A 14,626-nucleotide genomic window follows, 5' to 3' on the forward strand; every position below is an offset into this window, starting at 1 on the left:
TCAACAAAACCAAAGTCAAACAAAGAAACAACAACAACAACAACAACAAACCACCCTCAAAAAAACTACAGTAAAAGCAACAAACCATACTCAGAGACTGAACAGTGTTCCAAACAACTCCATGCTCCAGAAAGACGTTATAATGAACAGTCTCAAATTTTCTTGAAGAAATTTTACACAAAAAAGTTAATTCCTGCATGCCATGTACCTTTCTTTTCTGCTTCAGAATAAGATATACCACTGAAAACTCGCTTCACCAGAGAAACTCAACACAAACATGGAATTCTCCTCCTTACTATGCCACTCCCTAAGAATTGCTCAAGCAAGAGTTTCACGTGAACTCCACACCACCACCTTTAAATCTTGTATTTGACAACAAAATTGTGCATTACGTGTCCAAGAGGTCAACACAACAAGAAACTGCTTCCCAAAATAGAACATGGCGTTACCTGAACACATTGTCCCGCAATGCACCTACCTCCAGCTATCCAAAACTCAAATGAAACACAAGTAAATGTGTACTCACCATAAGGACCATACGTAGACTCCTCCAGCTCTTTATCCCAGTCCTCCACCTCATGTTCAGATACATCCTGCTGTACTGAGGACTCAGGTATATTGGAAACTTCACTGTCCCACACATCCAGGTCAGCATATATATTGTACCATCCCTCATCAGTAGAGCCACTGACATCACCTTCATTGGGAGAGGTAGAGGCAGATACACTTTCTTCAGACGTGCCATCAGGAACATTTGGAATATTCTGCAGCAAACATTCTAAAAACAGCAGAAAGCACCAACAGATACACTCAGAAATTGAACAAGAACAATTAAGTGCTCAGCACACAATAATTCAGAGAGGTACACAAATGCACTTTGTGACTACTAATCTTACTGTAATACATGCAGTTTCCTATATATGTAATATCACTACAGAGCTGCTTCACATTTCAGATGCTTGGGAAGACTGGACACAGCCTTGCACCACAACACCAGCGTAAATCAGGATTTTCCACACACTCTTGTTGAAAAATAACTCTGTAAACTAGGGCAAAGGACCCAGCAGCCTTGTTTCACCACATTCACCTGTAGATATTCAAAACAAAACACATCAGCACATGGTCCTGGTTTGAAAAAAAAAAAAAAAACAACAAAAAAAACACAGGGTCATATTGATTAATTACTCTTGTACCTAGGCATACACAACTATCTACGTGGAAATAATTTAGTGCAGTAAGTAACTGCAAGTTCCCACGCATCACCAAAAGGTTTTAAGTATATTTCTCACGTAGTGCACAAGTTTCAATATTTGCAACCTGCTTCACTTTGTCCTACCTTTTCTGGGCTTCCAGATCACCGTTTCTGTCTTATTAGGAAGCTGTTTCCCCTCAGAGTTTGCAGCCTCAGAGGCAGCAGCCATCACCTGCAAGACAGTTTCAAAGAATGCAGTAGCCCCTCTGATCGCTCACAAAACTGCTACCACATTTCAGTGGTCCTGAGCATCTCCATTTGTTCCCTTGATGAAACAGAAGTTTAAAAGCAAAGAGAAGGCTTTCACTTCAGAAGGCAAATCTGCAGAGCCGTAGCTGATTCTGCCGCCGCCATCGGCCACCCCTAGCATTAGCCAGCACAGAACAGCCCAGCTCCTCACTCACCCCCACAACCCCGACCCAAAAAACGTGCCCGTTTGGGAACCGCAGCACACCGTGAGGGCAGCAGAGGTAATGAAGACTCCTTCATTAGGAGGAATGGAAAAAGGAGTGGAAAAAGTACTAACACTAAATCAGCCACTCTGTGGGAGTCCACACGCCGAGGAGGACCCTGCAACAGCGCTGAGTGGCTGGACCAAGACGGACGGAGAGCAGAAGGAAACCCTCAGCTGCTCCTGAGGGGCGCACAGAGAAGGAGACAGCGAGTTCTCCTCACACGGCCAGTCGAACAAGGAGGAACCGGCGGTGGGAAGCCGGGGCCCGCGGGGGTTGCGGCCGGTGGCCAAGGGCAGGGCGGAGACTCCGGGCGAGCCCTCACGGCGGCCCCGCCGCCTCCGCTGCCCGCCCCGCGCTCCTCGGGAGCCCCGAACCCTCGGAGCCTGAGCCGCGGCCCGGCCTGAGGGCACCGGCGACCGCCCGGCCCTCGGCGGCCCCGGGCAGCGTCAGCCGGGCGGGCCCGCGGCTGTGCCCGGACAGGGCAGCGGGATGAGTGGCTGGCAGGGACGGTGGGACTGCTCCCTCTCCAGCCTCGGGGCCTGCAACGCCGCGACCGCCGAGGGAGCCCAGCGTGCACAGCTTCGTAATCACAGACGCAATTAGGCGGGAAAGACTTCCGAGCTCATCGAGTGCAACCATGACCCAACACCACCATGTAACCGAGACTGCACCCAGGACAAACACAGACATGAGTTCTGACAAAGCACCTTTTCACTTCTGAAGTTGTAAATAAAGTATCAATACCTCTTATGGCTGGGTGGAGTTTTCCCCTTGCCATAGACAATTTCCTTCCGGCTTCGTGGTAGCAGCATGCTAAGAACATGGAGAGACAGGAAGTACCTCGGCTGAACAGCTGTGGCAGGTGTCAAGCACACGTGCTTGCAGGGAATGTGTATCCCTGGGGAGAATGGCAAAGTTCTGCAAGGAACCAGAACAGCTGACAAAAAAGGGCCCGCTTTCTGAAATGATGGAGTTACCCGCTTTGTTGGATTTTAAAAACTCTAAACTTTGCACTTAAAAAACTTTCAGTTGTGCAACTGATGAAGCAAGAAGTGGTTCAGGAGAAGGAGTAACAGTGTAAGAGGCTGGGAGGGTGTAAGTGATTATCAGTAAGGAAATGTCGATGTCAGACAACAAGGTGGCAGAGAACTATTGGGGATATGGGAGATGGCCTAGCTAAAAGCTTGGGAAACACAAAAGCAGGATGTACTTTGGATCTGGTCACAGAAGGAGGAATCTTACCAGACTGCTGCTCCAAACTTTATTCCCAGCTAGTTAAGTTACTGGAATTCATTGCTTGAGAGGAGCTGCAATTTCTACTTGAGTGCAAAATCAAGAAATTATTTTCCTGTATTGTCATTATGTCACCCATCAGTCGTCGGGAAATTGCACAAAGGAACACTTGCTGCATGTTCTTGTACTTTCCCTCCATTTCTCTTGGCCCAAGGATAGCATTTATGTTGATTTCTCAGGTTTGTGGCTCTGTAAACAGCCAAGGACAGCACTCTTTCAAAAAACATGACCCATTTTTTAGGCACGGTGGACAGAAAGTTGAAGCATAGATCAGAGCTTTTGACTCTCACCAAAGGACGTTGTTTACAAATCTCAGCTCCCCTCTACCCTTCATCACTCTCAGGATGCAAATGCCGATGCAAGACAGCTGCAGAGGCTGTTTCTCTTTTTGTCATGAGGATTACAGATTATTTCAAGGCTAGGAAGCAATAAACACTGTATTTTTACTGATTTCTGATTACCTAATGAAAAGTGTTCCACTTTTCATGATTCAGCTTAACAAGATAAAAAGATCACCCACAGGTATAGTTTCCAGAGGGCTGGGTCTGGGTTTTTTCCGTTTAGGTGCTGTAATATTACCTTTCCAGAGTGGAAAAACTCATGCACTAGAACTGTCTGAATGTTTAAGCAGGATCAAGAGTTTGTTCTCAGAAGACTTGATAAAAACACCCTGAGATTTGCCCCCTCTGACTGTGCATTTGAACCTGCCCCGGGCAGAATCAATACTAAAAATTACTGCAACAGAGATGATTCTTTTTTGTCACATAAAATCTAAAGAAGGTAAACTTTAATAAAATCCAGGAACATATTTACCTTTGTACAAAGAAGTTTAAAAATGCACAATCGTGTTATAACTATGTATAGTTTTTCATAAATGTCCAGTTTGCAATAAAGTGTATTTAGAAACAAAATCTTCCACCAGGTCTCCCTGCAACATCTTCATAGCTCGCCAGTGAATGCTCCCACAGTTTTCTGGTTTGCCTTGGGGATGACTTAACTCCTCCTTGATATAATCCAGCCAGAGGTCTTTAAAAGAAAAATAAAAGTTCTCATTAGATTTTGAGTAGATATTACTAACTAACATAGCAAGCCTAACTAGAAACTCTAAGTGTCTTTGATATTAATGCAATAGAGTTTACTTTTTGAAACTACAATCTCCAGCACCTTGAGTAGCAAAACCCTGGGTTCTATTCCTAGCTAGAACAGTGATGTCTTCATAAATAATGCAATAATAATTGAGCTGTGTGCTTTCTTAGAAGGAATATTGCAGAAATCTTTATTATAGCTCCATACTGTTCATATATCCAAATTAAAAGTGATACACATCTCTTATGCCAGCCAGTGTCTGAATGTGATTTGCTCCTAATTGTGCTGAAGCCATCCCAGTGCCAGTGACCCTGGGCTGACAGTGGAGGGTCCCTGCAGTGTCCTAGACTCAATGGCACAGAAGAAATAAGTTCCACTCTGCATGACAGAAAGCACAAGGGTGGAACAAACAGATACCTTATGAAATGGATGGAAATAAAAGAGGCAGCAGTGAATGAATGAATAAACAATAAAAACCAGACTCCCCCTTACCAGTATTTGTTGATCCAAACTCCCTCAAGGCACGTTCATAGTATTCTCTCAGATGAAGCATTTTGCAGGATTCCTAAAAAAGGAAGGTATTAAAAAGGCCATTTATTTTGTACAGAAGCAAATCTGCAGCATGATTAGATTCTGATAAAGGAAGAGAGTAATGGCAATTACACTGCTGAAGATTAGCTACCATGGAATTTGGGTTTGTATCACATCCTGTGAATCAACTGCAGAGGACAAACACAAACTGATCATAGACTAACACCACTACTCTGCTTCCTATTTAGATCCCCAGTTAGAACTGTATTTTACAAATACAAAGCATTAAGTGGATAGTCAACAACTTACTTGCTCTTTTTCTATTTGGATCATCTTTCTGAAGAAGTCAAGTGAAAATGGACGATTTTCACACAGGCTGAAATAAAATAAGTGACTTTAGACTTAAGGAATTTTAACATGTACCCTAGAATAATCAAGTTTGAAGGCTGGGGGTTTTTTTACCTGGTAAAGAGTCTCTTAACTTTCTTATAACCACAATTTCTGTAAGTCCAGTCAAGATACATTTCTTTCATAGTCACAGATTCAGTAGGTGTTGTGGCATGTAAGGATCTCTGCAGGTTCAAAAGGAAAAGAAACCAAAATAAACAAAAAATAAACCTATCACATAACTTACAATTAAATGGCCCAATTAGTGTTTCTCCCTAGTCAGGCATTTGACACAAAGGAGATCTCCTAAGTCTAAAATACATTTCTCCTCCAGTATTCCATATAGCTGGAACTGGCATTTCCATAAACCCCTTCATGCAGAGGGTTTCACAATACTCTAAAAACAGCTGAATTCAAGCTTCCACCTGAAGTACGTGTTTTATGTTGTAAATGGGAGGGAAAAAACCACAACCCAACACGCCAGGCAAAGAGAAAATGTTTTGCCCTATGCTACAGTGGAAATCCATAGTGAGATTAAAGTACTCATTCTGATCTTGAGTTTTCTGTAACAGAGCTGGTGTTTTCACACAGATTGGAAAAATTCTCTTTTCCGTGCTCAGATAGGTATCTGAAAACAGAGCAAATATTCTAGACCACAAATTAGGAGTCCATCATTGGTTGTGCTTACAAACACCCATATGCCTTAGAACATGAGAATGACATTTGTGCCTGTAAGTCTATGTCCAACTGCTTTTTTTAATGCACACAGTCTTGCTTTAAATTTTTTGATATCAACACATCCATGAAGGAACTTCAGTATAAACCATTTGCTGCATATGTGGGCCTGATATTTCTGGGTCTGAGAGATTCTAGCCTGCTAGCAGCTGCTAACTTTTTCAGACCCCGAAATATCAAACCCATATCCATCCACATACATTGTTCCATTTTATTGACACAGACATAAAAATATATTTTGATTAGCCAAGTACCTGGTAGAGAGCTTCTGTGTCTTCCTTGCTGTTTGTGCCCTCACTCCATTCCACCCAGAGCATCCACAATGGCAAAGTGCCCTACAAGGTCAGCAAACACATCAAGTGGCTGAAATAGCAGTGACTCTGATTTACAGAAACACAGCAACACAGTCATCAGGTTCTGTAGTACCTGCCATTAAAAACACCCTTTGGACACAGCTCTTGGAAAGACAACTTTGAACTGCACACTGAAATCACTTCTCATTTCCTTCCTCACTTACAGGATAAATCATCCTTAGCTGGACAGCTGTGTTGCCAGGGATGAGAACCAAGTTCTGCATCACTGAGCACTCCAGTACACAAAGGTGACTTCCAAGAACAAAAAGGAAAGAAACCCTCCTGTCTCCCCACTCTGGGATAGAGGAGGTGAGCAAACAGCTAATTCAAGGCTTGAAATATCACACAGGCATTTGGTGTATCAGACAGTGAAGAAAGGAAAACACAATTTTCCATTAAGACATAAATACCAGCCCGCTGCTAGAATATGTAAAAAGTCACCTGTAAACATTCAAACTTTAAAAATACGAATTTTAAGTGAATTGACAATTCCTTATATACTAGGGAATGCGATTTGCATGTGAAACGTCAAGTTCTTTTTTCTGATCTTAGATGGTTAGGGACTTTCAATGCCTTGTAAACAAAACAAAAACAACAACAACAAAACAACAACCAAAAAACCCCAAACAACCCAAAACTTAAAAAAAAAAAAACCAAAAAACAACCAATCATCAGAAGTTTCTGGCCCAAGACTAGTGCATGTAAATCCATTAAACCAGCACAGACCTTAGATTTCACATGTTTAATGGCTTCTTCAAAACACTGGGTCACTTCATCCCTCTTCAGCTGGATCAGCACCTGCAGCCTCATCTGCCACGTTTCCACGGACTGGCTGAAGTGCCTGGCTGCAGCTTCTGCCACCTCCACAGCCTTCTCAGAGAGGTTGGAGTCCAGTAAGAGCTGAAGCTAAAACACACCAGATACAGCTTTGTTATAAAGCAGAACTTTGAACCAATATTGTTCATCTTTGTGTCTACTCAAAATGGCAGAGACAGGCACACAAATAATGCAGGAAAGCCTCAGCATCTATTTCTTCTGTGTCACTTCTTACCCACTGCTTGTAGAGAGCTTCTGAGAGCAAACTGGACTCATGGGCTTTGCTGAACACACTCAGTGTCCTCTCCAGTCTCTAGAACCATAGAGAGAAGGAAAAAAGAAAACAAGCATTATTCCTATATATACCAGGTTCCAGCATTCCAAGAAGCCCACTGGATTGTGTATCATGTCAGTGAATATCTAATTGCACATTATGTGTTTAATGCTCTAGGTACCTGCAAACATTCCAAGATGAAGTGGAAATCTTAGCATTTACTTCTCTTCTTTAAGGATCAAAGAACAACATTGCATTGTTCTTATAGTGTAGTGTTAGGGAACCAAATTGCACAGGATAATTAATTAATTCACTGAGTCATAGCTAAGCAGGAATGCATCATTAAATTACCCACGTGCCAGCACCAAACTTTGCTCAGATTTATTTGCAGGAGTCATTTTAACTCATCCTTTTCTTTGAACACTCACAGGTTTGAAGGACATGTCAATGAATTTTTAAGATCCCGTTCAACCCAAACGATTCCATGATCCCATGATTAGCAAGTCTACAGTCTTAGCTTTCATCCAAAGAGGTCACTGTACTTTACTGACAAGATTGGTTTATGCCCAGGGTTATCATGGCCAGGCAGGCCACCTGTGAGCCTGGCAGTAAACGTGATCCTCCCAGATGGAGATTAAGTTATTTTTAATGATGGCCACAGGTTAGTATTTTTGATAAAATGTAAAAATATATTTGCTTCTTGTCAGAGGTACTACAGAAGTCAATAAAAATAGGGATGATTTGTTAGTATTATTTCCCAATCAACTTTTACCTTTTGCTTTAATTCTTTACTGTTGGTTTTTCTGTTGTACCTCTCTAAGCAAAAAGCGATGTAGCATTTCCACATGTCCTCTGTAGAAGCAAAGGCATAATATCACACTTTACACAATCACAAGAATAGTCATAAATATTTGTCTTTAAGAAATTCAAAGATACAAATGAAACAAAATAATAATGCCAACTTTGTTTTAAAATCCTGTATTACAAGAGAGGCTGTATTACAAGTTTATAACATTAAACTTTAAAATGGCTCCTCAGTCCAAGCTGCAAGCAGTAACTCTTTGTAAAGAGCATCAAGCTCTCAGTTAGCTCTTCTGCTGAGATTCTTAGAGATCCCTTCCAACCCAAACTATTCGATGGCTTTAAAGGCTGTATAGCAGCAAGTTTGAGACCACCCCACAAATATTCCCTTGACAACCTCCTTTACAAGTAAGAATGATACCAGAGGCTGAAGCTGGATATCCACACCCCTGGCAGCTCAAAACCATTGCTTACTCACAGCTGACCAGCAAGACACTCACATTTTCAGTTAAGCAGCTCCTCCAAGAGCATAAATACATTGAAAAATAACCCAAAGAACACATAAAATAGATCCCAAGAGGTAGCATCTAAGAACTGCTTGTCTTCTCTTAGGTATGGTAGAGCCTGCCATCACCTTCTTCAAGGCTTTTACCGGCTGCTCTAATACCAGAAACAAATGTTCAAATGCAGGCAGAACATTTCACCTGTTGGGACTGCTCTCACAGCTTCATCAAAGACTGCACAGCACCGTTCCTCTCTCTGGGCCGTTTCTGAGACTTTCTTCTGTTTTGTGGTGTGTTCTGCGGGCTGCAGGCACCCCAGCTCCAGCTCCCGGCGGGCCATGTAGTCCCATGTCAGGGGATCATCAGCGTACCTGGCCTGCAGACTAAACACAACGTGCTTGTAACAGCCCACAGGCACCACTCTTCACCTGCAGGCATGTTTAACAGGCTTGTTATATTGCTGTAGAAATGGAGTTAATTGCCAAGTGACCAAATGTCAGAAAAGAAATATTTTCCTTTCCACGAGAGAAAGACAAAATATTAGCTTTTAAAAGTATTATTTAATATGGATATTCTCCAGAAATAACATGAAACAGACAGGGAGCTGTCAAGAGAGATCTTTCTTTTGAGAGGAACAACTGGAGGAACAAGACATAAAAACCCCACCAAAGTACACCAGGAAAATCCACAGTTCCCACAATGAATTTACAGAAACTAAGTGCAGTAATTATTCAGTAAGAAATGTATTTTACCTAAATTTTCTTAGCAGCTTTTTAAAGCCCTTTCTGAAGTTAGATACAAGTATCCTCTTCTAAAGATCATGCTTTTGTTTTTTTTAAAGGACTTCACCGAAGTTTTAACACTATTTCCCTAGAGGAACAGCCTTCAGTTCTGAAAGTCCAGTCAATCCGCTGTAAGTTAGAGAACTTCTAAAAATATGTTTCTTAAAAACCAAACCAAAATAAAATAAAAATACAACACAAAGCCACAACCCACCTTTCAAGGATTTCTTTTTGCAAATCTTGGGTAAAATCGAAGAGCTTTGCAATAGAGAGCACAGCCAGCTGGAACTCAACACCTACATTTCAAGAGAAGATAAAACTATCAAGTGGAGTATTTGTTGAAGAATTCCTCAACTTATTACATCAATTGCACTTTGCATTTCTGTAGCTTTGTTCCACGTGCAAATTTAATCAGCACCTCCTCTATTCCCTCACTTGACTCTGACAAGAAAACACAAAATGCTCCACACTCGGGACAGATCTCTCCAAAGCCGCACAAAATAGATGTCCATGAATTGTGTCTTGTGTCTCCACAACTACCTTTGAAAATGCCAACTGACATGACTTGACACTATCGGATCATTGTGAACCCCCACCTGCCATTACTCACCTTAGTTTTCTTAGGTGCTTACAAATCATTTGTATGCCTATTTTTTCCAGTATTTCTCCAGAAAATTTAATTAAGCCAACTCTTTCTGAAATTTCCTTTAATGTCCTTTTTCCCCACTCATTTTCAATCTTCATTACTGTATTTTGCCCAGTCTTCCAAAATATCCCCATCTATCATGAGTTCTTAAGGATATCTGCAACTAGGTTGCAGTTATTTTACCCAATTCTCTCAATAAAATGGCTGATTTTTACCAAGCCCACTTAATTTAAAATAATTTAGCCTGGTTTATTATTAGTCTGAATTTTTACTTTTTTGCCACTAGTGGTAGCTGATTAGTTGTGATCTAATGTTCGGCAAAGTAAAAAAAGCTATGTAACTCTGAACTGTCCTTCGCTTTCCTTTGTTAATAAAACAAGTTTTGAGGCTGTAAACCAGCACTAGGCCTCTTCAGCCTGAGAGCTGTTGTGCTGGAAGAGATGTCAGCCTGCAGGAAAGACATGCAATCAGAACTACCAGCACCATTAATTTATACTCTGCCATTAAATAGGTTCCACTGAAAAAATGGTGTATTTGAAAAAAGCATCTCAGTGTGTGCATTGAAGCCAAGTCTATCAGCATTGCCTACTGCAGAACTGGGTTAAAGGCTGCAATTTGCTTAATGAATAAGTACAAGAAATGTTCATTCACCTTTAATTTTCTGAGAAGCATCCCTGTAGACTATGCGAGCCATTTCCCCATTGAGAATTTCTTCAGAGTAATTGAATTCCCCCTGAAATATCAAGCATATATTGAAGAAATTATAATCCTTCCTCAGCTAACGTTTCTGCAAACAGGGAAAGAAAAATCAGAAGACAATAATGTTTTTCTTCATGCAAGTCTATTTTTATGTAATTTGCACAAGTCAGCTATAAAGAAATGAGGTAGGAAGTTTGACTGTTACTTTCCAGAAATTACTGCTGATTTTCAGACTGGGGAATGTAATAAAGGATTCTACAAATGCAAAGAAAAAATAAATGTATGAAGTATTTGAGCTGAGCATCAGCAAATACTTGAAAAGCTCCACACAGGTGCAGGACACGAACAAAAACTTTCTCTAAGTCACTGTTAAATAAACCATTAATCCAAAACGGTGAATTTCAACATGTAATACACATGCAGAAAATATCTCTTAAGTAAGTTTAGCTGTCCTACCAGGTCCATCTTTGCTTGTTCAAATTCCTTCTTCTCCTTCCTCTGTTTTTCAGCATGCATAAGCTCCATTCTGAAATACTGCAAGAGTGACAACAAAATGAAATTACTGTGGGGATAAATCATAAAAATTTAAGTCTACAAACAGGGTAAAACAAGCTCTGAGGAGATACAAATCAGGACTTTGCCACATCCCACACAGGTCCTAGAGCCTAGGTTTTTGAAGGTTTGTGCAATTACCACTATCTGCCCTTTGTATTTACCCAGAAATTCCCAACAGGTAGCAATGATCATTTTTTAGTCATTCTTTAACTGCCCCCAAAGAAAACCAAGTTCCTCAACAAAGACTGGGGATGCCAGACTGAGCCTGACAACCACATCCTAGCAGAGCTTAACAGTACCTTAGAAAGGAATTTTGGGGCTGGGTTTTTTTTCACTATTTTTGACATTTTCCTGTTGACGGGAAAACATTTTTTTTTCCAGTTGTCTCAGACAGACCTGGGCAACATGCTGAACTGATTTGCTCTAATTGATCAAGTAAGTGGTCATAGAAGAAAAACAGGAACTCACTTCTTGATAAAGTTTGGGGCACTCTGGATGGAAGCGCAAAGCACGAAGGAACAAGTGCCTGGCACTTTCTGATGACAGTCGTGTCTCCATTTCCCACTTTGCTGCCATAATCCACAGTGCTGCAACAGGTGACACAAATAACTTTATTTAACCTCACAACATGAGCTCAGCACCAGAATAAGACTGATAATCTCCCACGTAAAACTGTAAAGCACACAGGCAGATCCAGGGAGTTTAATCTGGTTTAGCTACAGATCTAATGATGTCTTCAAAAGCCAAAAAGCAGTCATGAGCAGTCATCTCTCGCCTCTGCATCTACCAGGTCCCCAGTCCACCTGGGAATCGCTCATTCTGACCTACTGCCCACCCCTTTATCATTGCTCAGCACAAGCCCTGTCAGAGCCCTTCTCCCTGAAGCAGCAGCAAGGCAAAGAACAGAGAGCAGGAACTTTAGCCCAACAGCTTGAACTGAGATCTACAAGAATTTAAACCAACACCATGCAACCTATGCTGAGGCATTTATGCAGCGCTCACCATTGTGTTATTTACCTGGTTTATTGGAATGAATGGCCAGCATGGTAGAAAACACCTTACTGAGTTGATGTTTTGCGTTCTGTAAAAGAAGTTTTGTTTCACTCACTCTGATACTGAATTGAACCCCCAGCATCAAAGCTTCAGTAGAAAGGGTTACAAGCTGTAGTACAAGCGCTCTGAAAAAGATGCTTCTCTGTTATTTTATCTACAATAGAAAGTTTCTCATATTTACTTAGTAGTAACCAGCATTTAAGTGTCACCACATTAGAGTATCACGGCTGTTTCTAATTTTCTGAGCTACACAGCCAAGGCAAATGTTGCCAAGTCCCAATCCCATGGTTTCACTGCCCTCTTCTGAGACAGAGACTGTATTTTCCTTTGGCCACCTTCACCACCATGCAAAGTGACCTTCTTCAGTACAGAAATGACAACACTTGAATGCTGGTAATAATGTGAAGCCATGCAGAGGTGAGTTTATCAAGTACAAAACTGACAGAATTAGGCTTTTCAGCACAGCCACTACAATAAATATTGCAACAAAATCACAATTCACAGACAAGTGAATCACTCACTCCAGAGAAGGTATAACCAATATTATGGTTCTCACAAACCAAGCAGTACTCCAGATTTAATGCAGTCAGCCTCACCTTTGCCTCTGCAAGCATCAAATTTCATACTAATTCCTTCTCAGTCAAACTCTACACTTACATATATCAGTGAAAATCCCAAGCAGCTCCAAAATGCCAGCATTACAGCACGTAGCAGTGAAGTTTGTAACTCTATCTTTAAATCAAGTTTCAGATGCATGAATAAGCACCAGTCTCAACCTGGGTAAGATCAGGATTTGAAAACTCACCCACTGCTTGCAAAATGCCACATGGGAAAGCCAGAGCTGGACATCATCCTGTTGGAAATGAAAAGGAGAGGAGAATCAACCACACAATGTATAAAATCACTTGCACACTGACAAGTAAGCAACACACCCTTGGTACAATGAGGTACATGCAGAAAGAAAAGAATTCCAAATTTCAGTACAAATAAACTTACTTTCCATTTCCCTGTAGCTCGGTTGAACAGGCTGTGGACTCTATGCAGAATGGAGTACTCAATTTCATCCTTCTTAAACGAATAACCAGTGCGCTAGGAGGAAAAAAATATTCATTTTATCACAATAGAAAATTTGGCATAAAGCATTTTGCACTCTTAACTGACAAACTTACTGCTCTTCTTTTCTTGATCAGTTCCAGCAGATTAACTTCATACTAGAATGGGAAGAAAAAATATTTAAAAGCAAATGTGGAGGCACGTAACAGCATGGCAAGAAAAAAAAATACAAGTTTGTCATAGATGATCAGGTGAACAATAAACATTACAGTCAGGAAAACATAAGCAGTAATTTTTGGCTGGATCACATTTCTAGGGGCACAGGGCAGCCCAGCAATCCCACCCTGTGCCTTAAAGCACTGTCCAAACACTCCTTGAGCTCTGGCAAGCTCCTGGCCACGACCATTCCCTGTGGAGCCTGTTCAGTGCCCGACCGCCCTTCCAGGAACCTTTTCCGAATGTTGAACTTATTAATTCCCCTTAACTACAGTTTGCACAGCATATCAGAGAACTGGGGGCTCTGCATCCCTGGAGAGACAAGAAACTGCAGGAAAAGCTCAAACACGAGAGAAGCCTGACCCCAAATTCGGCCACCAGCTCCTGGCTACGCTTCATACTCTGGTGCCAACGACCGCTCACAGGTGAACACCAGGGAGCAGCTGAGGAGGGGCCTCCGCTTTCTGACCTGTTTCCAACGTGGGTCACTACAAAACTACCCGGGTCTAACTGAGCTGGGTCTGCACCGAGAGCTGCCCCGCTCCGCCGCTCGGTGAAGCCTACCTGGATGTAATTAATGAAATCCTCCTTCCGCAGCGCTCTCCGCTGGATTTTGTACTCCAGAGCCGAGGCTTTCCTCAGGACAGCCCTGCGGGAACGGGAGATCAGCGCCCGCAGCGCTCCCGGCCGCACCACGTGCGCCCGCCCGCCCGGGCCCCGGCCCCGGCCCCGCTCACCGGATCTCTTTGCGTGTGAAGAGCCCGACCCGCTCCAGCTGCTCGAGCTCCGGGATGCGATCCTCCAGCCGCTGCTCGACGCGCTCTGCCATGGCTGCGGGGCTCCGGTGTGTCCGGCCCGGCACGGCCCGGCACAGCCCGGCCCGGCCGCCGCCGCTTCCGCCCGCTGCCCGCGCCGCTTCCGCCGCTCTGCCGCCCCCTGCCCGGCTGGCGGGGCCAGAACCGCGGAGCCTCCGCGGGCTCCGTGGGGTTGGAAAGCGCCTCTGGAGATGGCCCGGTCGGTCACCTGCAGCAGGGGACACGCAGGTGTGTTTGGAATGTCTCCAGAGAGGGAGACTCCACGATCTCCCTGGGCAGCTGTTCCAGTGCTCTACAACCCTCCACGGAAAGAAGTTCTTC

The 14,626-nt window shown here is 42.8% G+C and overlaps 2 protein-coding genes across 5 annotated transcripts in view; both read right to left on the minus strand.

Moving 5' to 3' along the window:
- The window catches only part of COPRS (coordinator of PRMT5 and differentiation stimulator), a 40,698-nt gene extending 38,126 nt beyond the window's left edge, over positions 1-2,572 (minus strand). The window contains exons 1-3 of one of the 4 annotated variants that reach the window (XM_040081805.2): positions 2,452-2,565; positions 1,337-1,424; positions 527-778 (exon numbers count right to left, since the gene is read on the minus strand). In XM_040081805.2, coding sequence (XP_039937739.1) covers positions 527-778; positions 1,337-1,421 — 337 coding nt within the window. In that variant the 5' untranslated portion in view covers positions 1,422-1,424; positions 2,452-2,565. Of the gene's footprint in view, positions 1-526; positions 779-1,336; positions 1,425-1,778; positions 2,025-2,451 lie in introns of those variants that run through there. The other 3 variants (XM_040081803.2, XM_058422933.1, XM_040081804.2) reach the window with 3 other exon arrangements.
- A 1,259-nt stretch (positions 2,573-3,831) lies between these two features.
- UTP6 (UTP6 small subunit processome component) lies at positions 3,832-14,370 on the minus strand. The gene is made up of 19 exons (XM_040081950.2): positions 14,228-14,370; positions 14,055-14,139; positions 13,391-13,432; positions 13,218-13,310; positions 13,027-13,074; positions 12,186-12,249; positions 11,637-11,755; positions 11,070-11,147; positions 10,566-10,647; positions 9,483-9,564; positions 8,688-8,869; positions 7,955-8,034; positions 7,144-7,221; positions 6,819-6,998; positions 5,994-6,074; positions 5,080-5,189; positions 4,927-4,993; positions 4,579-4,651; positions 3,832-4,026 (listed from the first exon to the last, which is right to left on the minus strand). The coding sequence occupies exons 1-19, from the start codon at positions 14,317-14,319 to the stop codon at positions 3,869-3,871; spliced, it is 1,794 nt and encodes a 597-aa protein (XP_039937884.1). The 5' UTR covers positions 14,320-14,370; the 3' UTR covers positions 3,832-3,868.
- Positions 14,371-14,626: the final 256 nt, after the last annotated feature.

The sequence above is a fragment of the Hirundo rustica genome, chromosome 18 (assembly GCF_015227805.2).
Source record: "Hirundo rustica isolate bHirRus1 chromosome 18, bHirRus1.pri.v3, whole genome shotgun sequence".
Lineage (NCBI taxonomy): Eukaryota > Metazoa > Chordata > Aves > Passeriformes > Hirundinidae > Hirundo > Hirundo rustica.